The sequence below is a fragment of the Erigeron canadensis genome, chromosome 1, assembly GCF_010389155.1.
Source record: "Erigeron canadensis isolate Cc75 chromosome 1, C_canadensis_v1, whole genome shotgun sequence".
Taxonomy (NCBI): Eukaryota; Viridiplantae; Streptophyta; class Magnoliopsida; order Asterales; family Asteraceae; genus Erigeron; species Erigeron canadensis.
This window is the reverse complement of record NC_057761.1, coordinates 48,397,675-48,418,105: the sequence shown is the minus strand read 5'-3', so window position 1 is coordinate 48,418,105 and position 20,431 is coordinate 48,397,675. Positions and strand designations below refer to the sequence as shown.

The following is a 20,431-nucleotide window of genomic DNA, read 5'->3' as shown; positions in this document are numbered from 1 at the left end:
CGATTCAGATCCCGAATTCCCGGCCGAACCGGCCGAGTTTTACAGCACTGTATATATGACAATATATATATGTATATCGATCCATATATTTTTGACAAGTGATTAGAACACTTCCAATAATATCTTATTAACGTCATTCATCTGTATTGGTATCTCAACGTCATATAGTTAACGTCATATATAGATTGACACAGTACTACGGCCAACAAGACTTGTTCACTACCCACATCATTTTACTTTACACACATGTACACATATCGAATGGACCCTACGACCTATTAAACTAGCTTTAACCTCTTTTGAAAAATACTACCAAAATAAATAATGTGTGAAAGTTATGATCAATTAAAGAGTGCAAGAAACTATTGAATACGAAGTAAATAATTAATGCCATTGGGTATTTGGGGTTGTTAGCCTAGTGAGTTAGTGTTCAGAGGATTTTTAATAATGTGGTTTCTTCTTGTGGCGTCATCAGGTTCGAATTTTGTCACATGCAAATGTGATGATCAAGGGGTTCTTAATTAGCAACGTTATACCCATCTAATACATGGAGAACAAACCCTTTAGAGCGTTGCCATGAGTCGAACCGACGTACATGGGCGCATCCGCGTATGGTGTTAGCCACTTATCCGTTATAGTCTCTAGGAAAAAAGTACTGATAATTAATTACTAGTACAATTGCTAATGGGTTGGTGGTCCATCGAGAGTCCTGGTTTTCATCCCATACATGACTGGTTCGTGCTCCGCTTACTACCCAATTGGTTGTCATTGTGGTGTCTCGAATAATAAGTACCGTTAACTATTCCATTGTTAAAAAAAAAAAAAAATTACTACTCGTAGTACAATTATACGAACACTTGTATTCAATTCATAGAACATTATACCAGCATATCCATAGCTAAAATACAAAGACTTAGTTACTCGGATCGATCGAAACAACGTACCTAAAAGTACTATTGTACTTGCATGATATCAATGGCATCTCCATCTTAATTAACTTCATATGAGCGCGCGCGGGCATTAATTGCATTATTATATATTACAAGCGCTAAATCAAATACAAATCACACCAAACAAACGTACGTACGCGTTAATGCATTCTTCTACTACGCCGGTCTTTAGTAAGGCACAAAGACAATATGGTTTTCAGGTAGGAAATGACAGATTGGAGTAGTCCCTGGTCTCACTCCCAGAACCTTAAACACCATGTCCTTAGGATACAATTTTCCACCGTTGTCGTGACATACTGCAAGTGCTTTAGCCTTTGAACCATCTTCACCTGACAAAGATACCAAATACGCTCTAGTACCCATGACTTTGTGACAATAGAAGACTGCGTACGGGTAGATTCGTTTGTGACAATTCACAAACTCTGTTGTTGCCAACTTCCTTGAGCTGTCTATGGTGTACTTTTGCATTTTGTTAGCATTAATCACCTGTGTTGACATAACTTTCACCTTTTTACCTACTTTTGATGTAGTGAAATCCACCATGTCCTCTAAGGAAGTAGCACAATACTTCTCCTCGCCTTTCATTGCCTTCTCTTCACATAAACCGATAGTGTACTTCATTGATTCGGATTCTATAGACCCGGGTTTGACGGAGAAACGTGTGTACAGATCAGGAAGGCTTTTTGATGAAAAGGGTATTGTGTTAGCCACTTCACGGGCCAAAAAAGGTGATGATGATGGACGAGTGATGGATGATGTTTTGGTGAATTGTATGTTCATTGTGTGGCCTTGATTCATGTCTTTTTCGAGGAAGAGAAGTGATGTCCCTTCTGAAGTGTAACCCAATATCTTGGCGCTGGAGCTGCGGGTTGTATCGACACGAGCACCTGGTTGGGGTGTACGTGTATCTATGACATGATGCTCATCAACTCGGGTTCCCGGTGGTGTATCTATTGCAACAACATCGGAAAGATATAAATTAAATCTATTCATAAAAGTACGTACGTATGGATAGAATTTAAAAAAGTTGCAAGCCAGGTATTTATATCTGAAATATTGAATGAATGAATTAAGCTAGATTATCGCGCGAGATCATTATGCAATTGATGTACGTAGTGCTAATATATTACCAATATTGAGAAGTTCGGAGACAGCTTTGGGGATGGGAGTGTTTGGCAACACGGATTTCCAATATGTTTCCGGAGTGCTACTTACATGAGCTGCTGCCGCATGGCTCACAATCAATGCCAGCTGAAAATAAAGTTTAAAAAAAATAAATTACTTAAGCCAACGTTATTATCAAATAATGAGCTAGAATAACTCTTAACTAAAAAAAGTTTAGATTTACGAATGCGTAAATAAAAACAGGATATATATATTCATTTTGAGCAATATAAGAGAAGCCAAAAGTTTCTATGTAATTTGCTACTTAAATATATACTCACGGAAAGAAAGGTGATAATATGCATGAACCCCATTATATATTACTCGACACTTGAAGTAGAACTGCGAATAAACAATGTGTTTTGTGATGAATAACAAGAACACAAGAGGGTCCTTTTTATAGAGGAGGAAGATCATGATTCTATAGTTAGGGTAATCTAGGTTACGAGTTTTCTTATAAAGATAATAAAACTTATTCCAATTTCTTTCTCATATATCTTATTCCAATTTCTTTCTCATTACTACTGCAAGCAAACAAAAAAAACTTTTTCTTATTTTGTCCCATGTCATTTCACCCTACCAAATACATGTTATTGTAAAAAATATAAAAAGAATCTTTTTTGTGTGTGTAAATAGGTGGCAACTCCCTGGTCCCATATACCGTCTTGGTACCAAGAACGCACACTACCGCATAGAATTCATATCCGATAACTCATCATTCTCACACATAAATCACAAGATATAGTCTCTTTAGCTACTTGCCTTTGACAAAATTTAAACATGTGACTTGCAGTTTTCATCTGTGGGCCCATATGATCATATGGTGGCGGCATAGTTGTTACATTCTTACGAGTCACAAGTTGACTCTTACGAGTTGAGTTGATTTACACCAAAAATGAGTCGACTCGCTAGATGACTTGTTTTTGTCCAGAATATTACGAGTCATTGTGTTAACTTGGACCGAGTCACGAGTCATAAACTTATAACTATTGTAGTTTGATCATATACTATGCATGGTTTTATATTATATACTTGTATTACATTTATTACTACGTTATTTTGTGTGTTATCTATACAGTTTTGATCATTTTATTGCGACTATGAAATTATATTTCAACTTTATGATTAAAAACCATTGATTTGTAATATTTTGGTAAATCTATTAAAATGATAAACTTATATTTTGTTTTTAAAAACGTCACATGTATATAACTATTGTATAGTATATACTATTCAAAAATATTCTGACTCTTATGAGTCGAGTCACAAGTCAAAAAATCATGTTTTTAAGTCGAATAGAAAGTTACTAGTCAACAAGTATAGGTGGTGGTACCTGTACATTGGTTAAAAGAAAAAAAAATAAAATTATTCCATGCAATTATAATATAGTCCAATTATACTACAACTGCAAAGACAAAAATTACATTTAAGATTATTGAGGTGCATCTTGCTTTGTTTTCTTTTAATTTCTAACCCCACATCGATGACAGGCTACCTTTTTAGATGTAATAACAATAAGTTGTTTGGGAAGTTCTATGTTTTATTTAGGGTGTAATTGGAATCTTGTTGTATTATACATACCACTAGCCTCAATTATCTACTAATCATTTTGTAAATGGACCCATATTTCCGTAATTGCTCGTATGTTATATATATATATATATATATATATCTGAATTTGACAAAAGGGGAAACCTCAAATTACAATGTTACAGCTCTGCACGTACTCTATAAGATATAAACCATGGATCGTTACAAGTTATTCGTCGAAAAAACCTCATAAACTTGTCACTTTAAATATAGTTGAATACAAGACTTCTGAAAAAAACACTAAAAATGCATTTAATAATTAAGCTGATTTCATTTGCTAACTCGTAAAAAAAATTAAAAAAAAAAAAGACTTGTGAAAAAAATCTAAAAATGCATTTAACAATTGAGCTGATTTCATTTGCTAACTCGTAATTATACTCAATAATTAGTCTAATTGTTATTATATTGATTTATTAATTATTGGACCCATAGGTCTCGTATTCACATCTCGTATTATTTAGCCCTCATATATTGCTAAATAATATCTTCGGATAGATAAGACTGCTTAAGAAACGGGTATGTGATAAGCACATATATTTGAGTAAAAAAAACGCCCTCATTAGATAAACTAAACAAGAGAAAACTCATTCGTTAATACATTACTTGATACTTCTACCAATTGTGAGACAATGAAACCCCAGATTTCATTTATACGTCTAAGTTTTTAATACATAAATTTATCGATACGTAATAGTTAAATATGATTTTTTCTTGACTTTTCAATATTTTATTTAAATAGCTATACGGAGGATTTATGATCATGTGATGATGAATAAAGGCCTAAAGGGATTTAAGATCATGGTTGGAAAATAGAGATGTGTCATGCATGTTGTAAATACTGATTCATACTTATTTATATATGAGGCGTGAGAGGTCAAGTTAAGACACACTGACACACTAGATTATTGAAAATTTTAGTTGGTGGTATGTAATCATACAAATTAAATAAGTTCGGGTACCAAACTCTGTTCAGGCTTCTATTTAATGAACTAGCTTTAAGCTCTTTTTCGAAATCTTGGAGTAATATAGTTAAATATCCTACAATTATAGCAAACACTTGTGTTTATAGAACAACATTAATTACCAATATATCCATAGGACAAATACAAAGACTAATAATCAGAGAAATATTTAAAGTATCGTACATCAATGGCATATCTCTAACTTCTTATGCCTAAGAATTGCATCATTATTACAAGCGCTAAAATACAAATTACACCAAACGTAGGATTAATATATAGTTCTCCCCCATTGATTAATTCGATCATTAAGTAATAATAGTCTTCAATTAGTAAGGGACAAAGACAACATGATCTTCAGGTAGGAAATGACAGATTGGAGTAGTCCCGGGATTCACTCCCAAAACCTTGAACACCAAATCTTTAGGATACAATTTTGCGCCGTTATCGTGACATATTGCAAGTCCTTTAGCTTTTGTTCCATCTTCACCCACCAAAGATACCAAATACACTCTAGTATTCATGGTTTTGTGACAATAGAATACCGCATATGGGTAGCTCAGTTTGTGACATACCACAAATTTATTTGTTGCCACCTTCCTTGAGCTGTCTATGGTGTATTTTTGGAATTTGTTAGGGTGAATTACCTCTGTGGAGATAGCTGTTACCTTTTTACCTAATTTAGATGTAGTGAAATCCACCATGTCCTCTAAGCAAGTTGCACAATACGTGTTTGAGATACCTTCAATTACCTTTTTACTCAACGTATTAGAGGATGTAGTGAAATTCACCTTGTCCTCTACAGAAGTAGCACAATACTTCAACTCACCTTTCTTTTCACATAAATTGATAGTTTTTTCCAATGATTCGGATTTTATAGACCCAGGTTTGATGGAGAAACGTGAGTACAATTCGGGAAGGTTCTTTGATGAAAAGGGTATTGTGTTAGCTACTTTACGTGGCAAAAACGTTGATGATGAAAGACTGGTTGTCTCGGTGATGAATTGTATGTTCATTGCGTGGCCTTGATACATGTCCTTTTCGAGGATAAGAAGCGCCCCTTCTGAATCTAAATTGAAATGGCTGTCCGTTGTTGTATGCTTGCCGTCTTGTTCACCAACAATGTAGCTGGTTTTATCAACACGAGTACCTGGGAACGTATCTATAACATGTTCATCAAATCGAGCACTCAGTGACTTTTCACAGAGTGGGCTCCACGTGAAGGGTGGATCTTTATTGGGGTCCAAGGGGCCCAATCCGCCTCATTTTTCGCGCATTAGTGTTATTTTGTTCATATTTCGTTTAAATATATATATATATATATATTTATAAACCAATAATTCTTTATAAAATTTCAGGTCTCCTATTTTTATTAATCTAAAACTTTAAGTCCATTTGATATGTTAATTTTTATAGCTCATGACACATGACGATAGAAGAAAAACTTAAATTTTTGGCGTCATTATTATTTGACCCAACCTGAATATTATATCCGAAACATAATGATAGAAAAAAGTTTATATATCCCTCTACTAATTAAAAACAACTGTACGTCCCAGGTGGTGAGTTCGACAACATCTGAAAGATAATAGCATAAACAACTATGATTAAATTCAATAAGCTGTTAGACTAGCTTGTTGGCGATTTTGTTATTACGGAAGTTGGTAAGGGCTCAGAAAATGGTCACAGAATATTGATGTTAAACTGCATACATCAATGTCACAGAATATATATTGAAGACTGAAATGAAGTTTATCGAGACTGTATAACATACTAACCAATATTTAGAAGTTCAGAGACAGCTTTGGGGATGGGAGTGTTTGGCAACACAGATTTCCAATATGTTTTAGGAGCCACATCAGCAGCAGCTGCACGGCTCACAATTAATATTGACAACTGAAATTATATAAGATACAAAAAAAAAAAACAAACATTATACAAATTGTTAATTAGACCGTGAATTAATATCAACCAGCATGCTGTTTAGGATTATGAAGCAGAGTGAATCAAAGTAATGAGCTGGAATAATGACCAAACTTAGAAAGATTATAATTACGAATAAGTAAAACAGGATATCCATTTTGACTAATTAATTAGAGAAGCCTTTTTTGTTATTTAAATAAATACTCACGGAAAGAAAGGTGATAATATGTGATAACCCCATCACGCTCAACACTTGAAGTAAATCTAAAAACAATTTGTCTTACTCTTATGATGAAGTAGTAACAACAATAATAGGGTGCTTTTTATAGAGTAAGAAGATCACGACTTTATATGAAAAGGTAGTCCGGATTACAAGTTCGGCTTATAAAGTTACATACTTGCATTCCGTGCAAAAAAATTCCTAGTAATACAGGTCTAAGAAATTGGGATACCTGTCCAACCGTCCTCTTAACGATCGATAAGCCTTTTTGTTAATTAATTTGTTTACCATTTCTAATAAGATAGTGTACTTTTTTAGGCGAAAGTGTTTATTTTACAAGCAAATGGCAATTCAGTCACTTGCATATATGGTTGGTCCGGTTGGAGATTTTATATGTTGTATATTTCAAGTCAAAGTTAGTCAATATATTGGACATTTTTCTCGGAGACATGCAATTGGCGTATTGTTGTACTACACAACACTCGAAAGAATTGAATATATTTAAGGATCGAGTGATATACTAAATGTCTTCGAGTCGCTTAAACGTATTTGACGATTTGTTATAAGCTATATTGAACTGGTCGATCTCGTTATTATCCTTTTCTTCAAATCAATATATATTTTTTATGTATATATATCTATTCATTTGTAATTACTCTGTATCCACTCACATTTGTTTTGAGACTTTGATCTTTCAAACAGTTTGCATAATCTAAATCATAATCTAAATTGTATACTTGTTCTTTTTATATAAAGCTGATGGGACACTATTAAGTATATTAAATCTACGAAAATAAGATATTAATATATGAAAGACTTTTGTTTTCCGCCAATGGCTTGTAGTATCAATAATATTCTTAAGTTCGAGGCTACCCAGGACTCATCCCTCAAGTACTAGTCCCTATCAGCGTCATATCAACAAAAAACACTTCAAGGATTAATCTCTCCAAAACATACCCGATGCACTCATCCTTCAAGGACTAGTCTTGGACCCACTAATTTTTTTTTATCTTCTTCTTTGTATGTATATAGGATTAAAAATAAAAACCCCACCTATAATAACTCGTCCCTGTAGGGACTAGTGAAGCAGACAAGTACGAAGGACGAGTGGAGGACTAGTTTCATTGGGTGGCCTCTTAAAAATAATTTGAAGAAGACTAGCTAAAACAAGTTTTAAAAAATGTCACGTCTGATTAGCATTTAATTAAGGTTGGGTGAGAGTACTACTCTACACTAGCAAGGTCCAATTTTAAATTGTCACATATTAAATATCCAATTTTGATTTGTCAAGTCTTCTCTTTTCAGTTTTGACCATAAAAATATTTGTTTATATCATATAACATTTCATATAAAATATATGGACGATATAGTTTTAAATATACTTTTTATTAACATAACTTTTATTAACTACTATATAACACAAACAAAGATATTTATGGTCAAAGTTAAAGAAAAAAAAAACTTGATAATTTAAAATTAGACAATTAATATGGGACGGAGTGGCACAACATGATAGTTTAAATTTATAACAAAAAATAATGATACGTTTTTCTCACAAAATCATCCACTAATCTTCAAGAAAAGAAATATGATAGTTTTTCTTAAAAATTAAAATCATCTAATGATTTTCTTTCTCTTTATCTTGTTTTGATTTTCTTTCTTTCATCTTGTCTTTCGATGATTTTTTTCATGTGTACTATATGAATGTTGTTACAACAAATTTTTGGAAAATGTTTAAAGAACATAGAAAAACCACTGCATAATCGACATTTCATTACGGTTATATATACCACTTTGTACTATTTAACGTTGGATCTTTTTAAATGATAAATACAAAACACCCATCAATTTACTTAAGATCCAACTTTGTGTCAAATATTTCATTTCATTACCGAATAATACTTTACATAAAAATAAAAATAGTTAGCAGACGGACAACAAGTTAAACCATTAACTTTTTTAGCATAAGATCAAACTTGATAAAAAACAAATTATTAATTAACCAATCAAATACATCACAAAATGAACTATATGTCAACAGAAATGTGTTTTTTCTTTCATACAGGATCAACCACGTGCCGACAACCATTGGGACCATCTATAGCCAATGATCTATCTACCTGGTTGACCTCAGACCCCAATGATCTTGTGGAGCACCTTCAATGGTATATATTTTTAAAAAGCTTTTTATAAGACTTATTATTATTATAAAAAGTTTTTATAAAAACTTTTTATCATTGAGGTCAAAAGTTTTGTTTATATCAAAAGTTTGAAAATTTTCAAGCTATTACACTCTCTTTTATACGTATTTAATTGTAATTTAAAATACTTCAAGCTATTTTAAAGCTTTTACCATTGTAGTACTGAAAGTTTTTTAGTAAAAAGCTTTTAGAAAAATATTTTACCATTGAAGATGCTCTTACAAACTCTAAATTTTAATTCTGAATATATACTATTATTTTGAATCGTAAAACTGAAAACCTATACCAAATTATCTGATGTTCACGTATGATCATGCGAGTATCATCATACCACTTATTAAAAACTTAACTTAAGAAGTCATTAGTACGTCTTCAAAACATATTTTCATGGATGTCCACATTTTTTTTCCAGTAAAAAAATCATACTATTTTAGTTAGTAATTGTCAGTTTTCACTTTTGTTGAGTCAACGATTTGCTGAAATACTTGGTCGCTTATGGTTCTTATCAGCGACACATCAGCGAGTCCAGTGACTCTTGTCAGTGGGTGATTTCTTCTCAAATTGTATGTCAAGGTGGGAAGAATTTGAACTGGAAGAAGACAAGAGTCACATGGTGGTTATTCCAACTGTCTTGTACCTTTTTTAACAAATGTACGGTTGGATTCGGAAGATAAGGATTCTCTCTCATACCCAAAATGGTAAAGAAGACAAAGGTTTCTGATGTAAGTACTTCGAACCAATAGGATTTTGACATCCACGATCCATCACTATCAAAGCAAGGTTGTGTTGCCCTAATTCCTCCTTTTTATAAAGCAACACAGCTGCAACATAAACACTTTGTGTTTGTTACCATAAAGTGTGTGTCACTTATTTTCTCTTGTAAAATTATTTAAGTTTCTAGTTAGTCTAAACTTAAACAATTGTATGTTCAATGGTAAAGAAGACAAAGGTTTCTGATGTAAGTACTTCGAACCAATAGGATTTTGACATCCACGATCCATCACTATCAAAGCAAGGTTGTGTTGCCCTAATTCCTCCTCTTTATAAAGCAACACAGCTGCAACATAAACACTTTGTGTTTGTTACCATAAAGTGTGTGTCACTTATTTTCTCTTGTAAAATTATTTAAGTTTCTAGTTAGTCTAAACTTAAACAATTGTATGTTCAATTATTTTCTTGTAAGACAAGTTGTAATATCGACCATGTATTCAGTGTTTAATCAATGAAACATATGATTAGACTTGCATAGATATTTGTATTTGAACTTTACTTTTGTTCTTGTTCTTTACATTCTTGTCTTGTTAAATCAATATAAGTTAAGCAAATAGTGGACTGTCAAGTGGTATCAGAGCCACTGTTTCTAAATCATTGAAACAAGATTTATTGCTTACTTATATTTCTCTTAATTTTGTACTGTTTCTTTTATTTCCTTTATAAACCTTCATATTTCTTATTTCTTTCTTGAAACAAAAGGTTTGTCTTTTGTACCCACACTTGTTAATACATGTGACTTTGGTTACGTGTCTATTCCTCCAAGGTTCGAGCCTGATGACTTTGGATCTTGGAAGGAAAGAATGTTACTACACGTCGTGGGTGTAGAACCTTAGTTAATGACCGTACTGACCAAAGGTCCATATGTATCCACTTTGGTACAAAGAACACCAGGAGCAACTGTTGATGCTCTTGAGATTGTGATTGACATAGTCAAACCAGAGGTACAATGGACTAATGATGAGAGGAGACTAGTAAATCTTGATTCTAGACCCAAAAACATGATTGTCACCACTCTTCCTACTGACACCATGTAACTCGTCATCGAGTATCCCACTTCTCAAAAAGTCTACGATAGATTGTGCAACATGTACGAAGGCTCTGCTGACACAATTGTTACCAAGAAAATTGACCTTAAACGTGCTTATGAAAACTTCTTTTCAAAAACTGATGAAAGTCTGGACAACACATACCCGATTCAAAAGGTTGTTGAATGACATGACAAATGTTGGCATACCTCATGATAACTTTGAGGTATGTCATAAATTCATCGATAGTCTTCCTATTAAGTGGCAAGGATTAAGACAAATTCTAATAATCACAAAGCAAATGCAGACTCTTGACCTAGAGTCCCTCATTGGTACGCTTCAATTTGAAGAAAGAGTTTTAGCTCAAAACCTAAGAGCAGCTTCTGAAGCATGACGAAGTGCTGGTTGTTCTTCTTCTTCTAATATTTTTGTGACTAACACTCTTGCCCTTGTCTCCGCTGAGCCCAATAATCTAAATATTGGTGTCAGCCCTTCTAATCTTCCACCCTCTATTCAATCTCTTGTTGATGATCTCGATGCTGAAGAGAAACAAAAGATGTTCAACGACTTTATGGACTTTGCTATAGTCGCTGGAAAGAGGTACACTCGAAGGTGGAATAATCATAAATCGGTTGCTACCTACAAGCCTTTTGTTGATAAATCTCAAGAAGAGCGTTGGAGATGTGAAAGGAAGGGACACTACCAAAAGGAATGCAGAGTTGTTATTCCAACTCGTGCAACTCCTAAACCTAACTCTTCCAAATCTACTAATAAGTACAGGAACAAATACTATCAGCTCAATGCGAAAATGACTGAATTTGAAGAAGCCAAAACACCAGCAAAAGGTCTGGTCGCTGAAAAGCATGACTGGGCTGAATCTAATGATTTAGCCAGTGACGAGTATGTTGATGCCATATGCCTGATGGTGATATACTGTTAAGTCTGAGATTCGCTGAAGAAGACTTGCTCGCTGACGTATGTCGTCAGCAAGTCCTTAGCAAGTCATCAGCAGGTGAAGTAACGTCTTCAGTAAGTTGAATACTCCAACATGGTGGTCATGGCAGGAAGACTTCAAATCAAATGAAGACAAGAAGTCACATGGTGGTTAACCAACTGTAATGTGCCTTGAATGGCAAAGGTACATGTTGGGACCAAAGCAAGGGTTCTCTCTCTCATACCCGATTTGGTATAGAAGACAAGGGCACATGATTCAAGTACCATGAGCCAATTGGATGTCGACAACCACCATCAAGTCACAATCAAAGAAGGCTGTGTTGCCCCAATTCTTCCTCTATATAAAGCAACACAGCCACATTGTATCAAGTGTGTTTGTCACCTCAAAAGTGTGTCAATTGTAATTTGTATTGCTTAAGTTTCTAGTGTGTCTAAGCTTAGCAATTTAACTTTTGTTCATTTGTATTTCTTGTAAGTCAAGTGTATGTAATCGACCATGTATTCACTGTTTAATCAATGAATCATATGATTATGCTTGCCTAGATGTATTACTCTTGAACTTGTTCATTGTTCTTGTTTATTTACTTATTTATATTCTTGTCTTGTTGCAAATATACAAGTCGTGTATTCGTGAACCATCATACACTGACAAAAAACAAACGGCTAACTCACAAATCATACCAAACATAGGATTAATTGTTCTCCCCCATTAATTAATTAATTTGATCATTAATTAGTTAATCATAGTATGTAGTACGTCGTCGATCTTTAGTAAAGGGACAAAGACAACATGGTCTTCTGGTAGGAAATGACAAATTGGAGAAGTCCCTGGGTTTCACTTTCAGATGCTTAAACACCAAATCCATTGGATACAATTTTGCATCGTATTTGTGACATATTGTAAGTTCTTTAGCTTTTGTAACATCTTATATACACTATAGTATTGATGGCTTTGTGACAGTAGAATACCACATACTGGTAGCTTTGTTTGTGACAAGATACGAATTTATTTTGAAACGAACATATTTAGCGGGTGTTTTGTCAAACAAGTTTTGGGAAACAAATTTTATGAAACAAGGTAAACCGGTATTAGGAAAACTGGGTTCAAAAAAGTCACCGGACCTGGTATTCGCAAAACCGGGTTCATAAAAGCAAGATCAAGACCGGTACTAGCATACTCGGTCTCGCAGTGTGCAGGCATCTTTATAGGTGAACAATGGGCGTGACCCGTGATGTGATGTGACTATGTCTCTAACTTGTTTATAGTTACGTGACTACTATGTAATGGTGAACTACACTTATTGAAGTATATGTGTTCCATGAATATATTTTAGTTTTATGGCTGAAAATATCATTTGGTGACATTTTTCCATGAAAATAAACATGGTATTTTAATTGTGGTTTAAAAGTATGTAAAAGTATATACTTAGATATTAGTTAAAAGTTTTAACATGTAAAAATTAACGTACAAATCCACGTCTTATTACATGGATGATAAGCTACTATAGAACATTATACGAGCACCCATGGCTCAAATAATCAGAAACAATCTGAATTATTGTACGTGCATTTAGAATGCATCAATGGCATCTCGATCTAACTTAGATTTTGTGCACATTGCATATTACAAATACAAACGCTAAATTAAATACAAATTAAACACACCAAACGTATGTACGTCAATGCAAATAATTCATTGGACTCGGCCACTAGTTATTCGATGATCATAATTAAACATAGTATGTAGTACTTTAGTAAGGGACAAAGACAACATGGTCTTCGGGTAGGAAATGACAAATTGGAGCCGTCCCTGGTTTCACTTTCAGAACCTTAAACACCAAATCTTTAGGATACAATTTTGCGCCATTATCATGACATATTGCAACTGCTTTAGCTTTTGAACCATCTTCACCGGACAAAGACACCAAATACGCTCTCGTAGATACGACTTTGTGACAATAGAAGACTGCATACGGGTAGCTTCGTTTGTGACAATTCACAAATTTAGCTGTTGCCACCTTCCTTGAGTTGTCTATGGTGTATTTTTGGAATTTGTTAGCGTGAATTACCTCTGTGGAGATAGCTTTAACCTTTTTACCTAACTTAGATGTGGTGAAATCCACCATGTCCTCTAAGCAAGTAGCACAATACTTCTCCTCGCCTTTCAATGCCTCATCTTCACATAAACCGATAGTTTTCTTCATTGATTCGGATTCTTTAGACCCAGGCTTGATGGAGAAACGTGTGTACAACTCGGGAAGGTTGTTTGACGAAAAGGGTATTGTGTTAGCCACTTCTCGGGGCAAAAAAGTTGATGGTGATGAACGACTGATTGATGTTTTGGTGAATCGTAAGTTCATTGTGTGGCCTTGATACATGTCTTTTTCGAGAATAAGAAGTGCCCCTGTTGATTGGTAAATCGGCTTCGTATCGTCAGCATGCTCGCCATCACTAGTACTGGAGGTGCCGGAACTTTTATCAGCACGAGTAGTAGTAGACCCTATGATATGTTCATCGACTCCGTTGACACTAATTGGGTGAGTTTCCTCAGCACGGTTGTTTCCAGGTACTAGTGTATCTTTTAATTAATTGGCAACATCCATCGGAAATTAAAGATAACACAACATAATTAGTACTACTACTTAATGAAGATATATTATCGATCGATGGTACTAATTAATTAATACGTACAAATATTGAGAAGTTCGGAGATAGCTTTCGGGATGGGAGTATTTGGCAACACAGATTTCCAATATGTTTCAGGACTACTACTACTACTCGTACTCACATGATCGGCTGCTGCTGGATGCTGGCTCATAATCATCAATGACAAGATCTGAAAATAATATCAAAAAAAATTAATAATAATAATTAAGCAAAGTTAATCAAAGTAAATGAGCTAGAATTAAGAACTCAACTAAACGAAAAAGTTTATATTATTTACGAATACATAAGATAAAAACAGGATATCCATTTTGAGCAATAAGCTAGAGAAGCCAATTAAGTTTCTATATATGTATGTATCTACTTAAATACTCACGGAAAGAAAGGTGATACTAATATGCAAGAACCCCATTATTACTCAAACACTTGTAGTAGAACTACGAATAAACAATGTGTTTTTTGATGAAGTAACGAGAACAAAAGGGTGCTTTTTATAGAGGAGGAAGATCAAGACTCTATAATTAGGACAATCCGGGTTACGAGTTTTCTTATAGAGATAATAGAAATTATTCCCATTCCTTTCTTATTTCTAGTGCAACCAAACAAAAAAAGTTTATTTATTTCTTTTCATTTTTTTTCCATCCTATAATATCCTGATGTTGTAAAAAACAAAAAATATAAGAAAAAGTTATTCCATGCAATAATAATATACCGTAGTCCAATTATACTGCAATTGTAATTAAAGACAAAAATTACATTTAAGATTATTGAGGTGCATCTTGCCGTTTTGTCTTCGATTAATTTCTAACCCCACATCGATGACAGGCTACCCTTAAGATGTGATAGCAATAAGTTGTTTGGGAAACTCTATGTTTTATTTAGGGTGTAACTGGAATCTTGTTGTATTATAAATACCACTAGGCCTCAAATTATCTACTAATCATTTTATAAATGGACCCATATTCCCATAATTATAGATGACATCAGAGAAAACTTAACCAGACAACGGTGAAATCATGTACGTACTCAGGTTATTCAGGTAAAAAGACTCACAAACTTATCACTTCAAAAAGTCGAATCTATACTTGTGGAAAAAAAACTAAGGATGCATTTAACAGTTGAACTGACTTCATTAACTAACCTGTAATTTTACTCAATTAGTCAATTTTCTATATGTTGATTTATTTATTTATGGACTCATAAATTACATTCGATGCCGTAGATATCATGTCGTTTGACTATCTATCTCGGTGTTCTCCTTGTGAACTACCGCGTTGACATCCTACTCGGTAAATGTAGAGACCACATATGAGATAAATATGTTCTAATAAAAAACAATCGTTAAAAAATACTAGTATTTGTTCTATGGATATGGTGGTAATTAATGTTGTTCTATAAACATAAGTGTTGGTAGGATATTACTCCAATATTTCGCAAAAAGAGCTTAATTAAAGCTAGTTCATTAAATAGAAGCCTAACATAGTCTGGAACTCGAGCTTATTTTTTATGATTACATACAACCAAAATACAACCAACTAAAATTTTCAATAATCTAGGGGAATAAGAATGGATAAATGACTAACAGCTCAAATTTTGATGTGTTCACTCTGGGTTTGAATGATGATAACATTCTAAAGAATTTACTCTCCAATGTGTAACCGAGTATAGCGTTGCTAGCATCCCTCACCACATTTGCATGTGTGGATTCGAACCATTGGGTTATCACCCCAATGAGCTCACACATGATTAATTTGGTAGGATATTACTCCAATATTTCGCAATGCTTAAAGAGTTAAAGCTACTTTAGTTATAAAATAGAAGCCTAAAAGAGTTTGGAACCCGAGCTTATTTGGTATGATTACATACAACCAAACTACAACCGGGTTTGATGGAGAAACATGTGTACAATTTGGGAAGTTTCTTTGATGAAAAGGGTATTGTGCTGTGTTAGCCACTTTACAGGGCAAAAAAGTTGATGATGGAAGACTAATTGTCTTGGTGATGAGTTGTTATATATGTTCACTGTGTGGCCTTGATACATGTCTTTGCAAACATAAGAAGTGCCCCTTAATCTGAATCTAAATTGAAATGGTTGTCCGTAGTTGTATGCTTGTCGCCATGTTCATCAAACTGTTTGGAAATAAGAACACCCCAATTCGACATAAACATCCAAGCACTCACCATACGGTATGTATACATTATTGATATTTCTTGTATGATACTTTGACTTTTATGATCAAAACGAATATACGTTCCGTATTAGAGCATACTCGCTAAGGGCAGATCTATTAAGGGGCTCGAGGGGGGACGGACTCCCTCCATTTTTTTGATTAATAGTATAGTTTTATCTGTAATTCTTTAAAAAAATTATTTTTCTTGGTGTTATTTTTGTGTTCAAATAACTTTTGGTCCTTTCTAGTTATTTTTTTTAATGTTATCTCCGACTCTCGTGACTTTTGGCCCTTTTTACTAAATTCCCTTGCATAATCTAAATCATAATCTAAATTGTATGCTAGCTTGTTCACATAAAGCTGACGGGACAATATATGTTATATTAAATGATATTAATAATTAAAAACTTTTGTTTTCCGCCAATTGGAGTGTAGTATCAATAATATTCTCAAGTTCTTATATATTTAAAAATAATTTAAAGAAGACTAAAACAAGTAATTTTAAGAAATGTCACATCACCAATGGGTTGGTGGCTTATTAGTAAGGTCTTTGACCTTGGAAAAAATCAATCAGGGTTTGAATCTCACTTTCAATATTTATAGGAGTGGCTCATTAAGGGAATTTTTTCGTAAGTCTTGGGTTTCATCACTTAAGAAAAAAATTTGTAACATCTGTTTAACATTTAATTAAGGTTGCTTGAGAGTACTAGTATACTTAGCATTATTATGGCACAACATGATAGTTTCACTATATATATATATACATATATATATATTTCTCACGAAATCATCCTACTAGTCTTCTAATAAAAGACATAGAGAAAGTTACATTTTTCGTCCTTTAACTTGGTGTGTTGTTTACTTTTCGTCTTTAAAGTAAAAAAATGGCAAAAAGAACCCTAAAGTTGGCAATTTTTTCACTTTCTGTTCCTGCGATAACGGCGTTATTTTTTCTTTGTTAAGGTTGCCAATGTTCGTTAGTTTTTTGTTCACTTTTCGTCCTTCATTTTCTTCATTTTTTTCTTCATTTTGATAATTTCAAAATTGACCAGTGATGTAAAAATCGTAAAGAAGTAGGCAACGAATCTTAAAAGAAACTATTGAATGAGTAAGACAATATACAAAGAAAGCTCGAAAATCTATGAGCACATGACGATTTATCGAACGAGACAATTACATAAAGGTACAGTTAACACGATGAATAAATAAAATTAAACATATAATATGTCATATCTACCAATGTACTAAAATTCGATTGGGGTTTTATTTAAATGACGTACGACATTATATTTAAAAATTTCAAGAAAATTGAATAATTATTTCAAGCATATACTAGGACAATTGTAACCAACACTTTATAGAACATATTACCAGAGCATGCATAGTTCAAATACAAAGCCTAATAATCAGAAATAATCTAAAATATTGTACATGATCAATGGCATCTCTAACTTAATTCTGGTGCACATTGCATTATTATATATTACTAACGCTAAATCACAAATCTCACCAAACGTAGGATTAATTGTTCTCCCCCATTAATTAATTAATTCGATCATTAATTAATTAATCGGTTGTACGTGGATCTTTAGTAAGGGACAAAGACAACATGGTCTTCTGGTAGGAAATGACAAATTGGAGAAGTCCCTGGTTTCACGTTCAGATGCTTAAACACCAAATCCTTAGGATACAATTTTGCAGCGTATTTGTGACATATTGCAAGTGCTTTAGCTTTTGTACCATCTTCACCGGACAAGGATACTATATACGCTCTCGTATTGATGGCTTTGTGACAATAGAATACCGCATACGGGTAGTTTTGTCTGTGACAAGACACAAATTTATTTGTTGCCACTTTGCTTGAGCCGTCTATGGTGTACGTTTGGAACGAGGTATCTTTGTTAGCGTTAATCACCTCTGTGGAGATAGCTTTAACATTTTTACCTAATTTAGATGTGGTAAAATCCACCATGTCCTCTAAGGAAGTTGCACAATACTTCTCATCTTCTTCCGTTCCCTTCTCTTCACAGAAATTGACGGTTTTCTTCATTGATTTGGATTCTATAGACTCGGGTTTGATGGAAAAACGTGTGTACAATTCGGGAAGTTTGTTTGATGAAAAGGGTATCGTGTTTGCCACTTCACGGGGTAAAAAAGGTGATGATGGAATGGTTAATGTTGTGGTGAATTGTAAGTTGTTCATTGTGTGGCCTCTATACATGTCTTTTTCAAGGAAGAAAAGTGCCACTTTTGAATCGTATCGGACATACTCATGGCCGGTATGCTTGGCCCCATGTTCACCAACGCCGGTAATTATATCAACATGAGTAGCTGGTGGACCATCTATGATGGCATCAATGCTGACGGAGTGAGCTTCCTCAGCACGGGTTCCAGGTGGTGTATCTTTAATTGGCCGGTAACATCATATCGGAAATAAATCATTAAGATTAAATCATAACAACAACGTACTTGATCTGATTACATAACATCTCTAGCTAATTAAGGGTTGTTTGGTTATCAGGATTTATGAGAAGTTTGTGGTCGGGATGGAATTTGAGTTTTATTCCACCAAATTCTGTAAACCAAACCGCCTCTAAAAGTACGTATGGATAAAAAAAAAGTTGCAAGGTGTATAATAGTACTAACCAATTTTGAGGAGTTCGGAGACAGATTTGGGGATTGGAGTGTTTGGCAACACCGATTTCCAATATGCTTCAGGACTACTACTCACATGAGCTGCTGCTGCATGGCTCACAATCAACGCCAACATCTGAAAATATCATATAGGATCAAAAAAATAAAATTAAAAACATTAAACAAACTAATATGTATACATATAGTACCATTAGTTAGCTAGCATATTTAATACAAGATCATATATAATGCATGCAAGCATCCTAGCTTGTTCGATCAGTTTAAGCAGATAATTAATGAGATAGATATATTAGAATTACGAGTAATAAACAGCATATCCATTTTGGCCAATTAGAGAAGCCTTTTCTACATATGTTAATTAATTAAATACTCACGGAGAGAAAGGTGGTAATATGTAAGAACCCCATTATTACTCAACACTTGAAGTAAAAAACAATGTGATTTATGATGAAGCAAGAAGAATAATAGCAGGTGCTTTTTATAGAGGAAGAAGATCGACTCTATAGCGCTAATAGTTGGGTGTAGTTAAGGTTGGAGAACTCGTAACTCGGACTCGACTCAGCGAGGGGGAGTCATGAATTTTTGGAGACTCGGATTCGACTCGGGAAGAACTGGGATTGGAATTTTATATACAAATTAAATATAAGTATTTTTTAAATTATATGTGATAGAACTTTAAAAAAAATTCCAACCTTCCAATTTAAACATAGTTGTTTAAAAACATTAACATAATAATTCAAACTTGAAAATTAAACGTTAGATTAATTGATAGATTCACGCTTCATCATTATTTTGTCCGCATCAAGGTTGGAGAACTCGTAACTCGGACTCGATTCGGCGAGGTGATGAGTAAGGAGTTTATATTGGGTTCTGGGCCGACTCGGGGAAGTTTTACGTACAACCTTCGTGTAGCCCAGGTTTCAAGCTAGTTTGTTCGGACTCACATAGCTAGCTACATTCTAAAACAGTGTAATTCTTTTTAATGATATGTGTCGACTTAGACTATCTCTAATAGAAGATAGTAAGGATTTCTTTAGAAATTTTTAGATATCCTTACCACTAAGATGTATTCTTAGCCAAAGATTTTTGGGTAAATATCCTCAACCTATGATATGTTTTAGAATATCCATAGTATTTTTTGTTATTTGTTTGTATATATAATTTGCAAGAATGTTTGATAT

General features: G+C 33.8%; 4 protein-coding genes across 4 annotated transcripts; all 4 read right to left on the bottom strand.

Moving 5' to 3' along the window:
• Nucleotides 1-1,118: 1,118 nt before the first annotated feature.
• Nucleotides 1,119-2,947, bottom strand: LOC122593933 (BURP domain-containing protein 3-like). Its single transcript, XM_043766399.1, has 3 exons — nucleotides 2,840-2,947; nucleotides 2,081-2,201; nucleotides 1,119-1,900 (listed from the first exon to the last, which is right to left on the bottom strand). Exons 1-3 carry the CDS (start codon nucleotides 2,945-2,947, stop codon nucleotides 1,119-1,121), a joined length of 1,011 nt encoding a protein of 336 aa, XP_043622334.1.
• Nucleotides 2,948-4,992: 2,045 nt separating this feature from the next.
• Nucleotides 4,993-6,990, bottom strand: LOC122593923 (BURP domain-containing protein 17-like). The gene is made up of 4 exons (XM_043766388.1): nucleotides 6,985-6,990; nucleotides 6,442-6,559; nucleotides 5,493-5,813; nucleotides 4,993-5,405 (listed from the first exon to the last, which is right to left on the bottom strand). The coding sequence occupies exons 1-4, from the start codon at nucleotides 6,988-6,990 to the stop codon at nucleotides 4,993-4,995; spliced, it is 858 nt and encodes a 285-aa protein (XP_043622323.1).
• A 6,521-nt stretch (nucleotides 6,991-13,511) lies between these two features.
• Nucleotides 13,512-14,836, bottom strand: LOC122593914 (BURP domain protein RD22-like). The gene is made up of 3 exons (XM_043766376.1): nucleotides 14,801-14,836; nucleotides 14,452-14,596; nucleotides 13,512-14,338 (listed from the first exon to the last, which is right to left on the bottom strand). The coding sequence occupies exons 1-3, from the start codon at nucleotides 14,834-14,836 to the stop codon at nucleotides 13,512-13,514; spliced, it is 1,008 nt and encodes a 335-aa protein (XP_043622311.1).
• A 3,347-nt stretch (nucleotides 14,837-18,183) lies between these two features.
• Nucleotides 18,184-19,657, bottom strand: LOC122593905 (BURP domain protein RD22-like). Its single transcript, XM_043766364.1, has 3 exons — nucleotides 19,625-19,657; nucleotides 19,242-19,365; nucleotides 18,184-18,998 (listed from the first exon to the last, which is right to left on the bottom strand). Exons 1-3 carry the CDS (start codon nucleotides 19,655-19,657, stop codon nucleotides 18,184-18,186), a joined length of 972 nt encoding a protein of 323 aa, XP_043622299.1.
• Nucleotides 19,658-20,431: the final 774 nt, after the last annotated feature.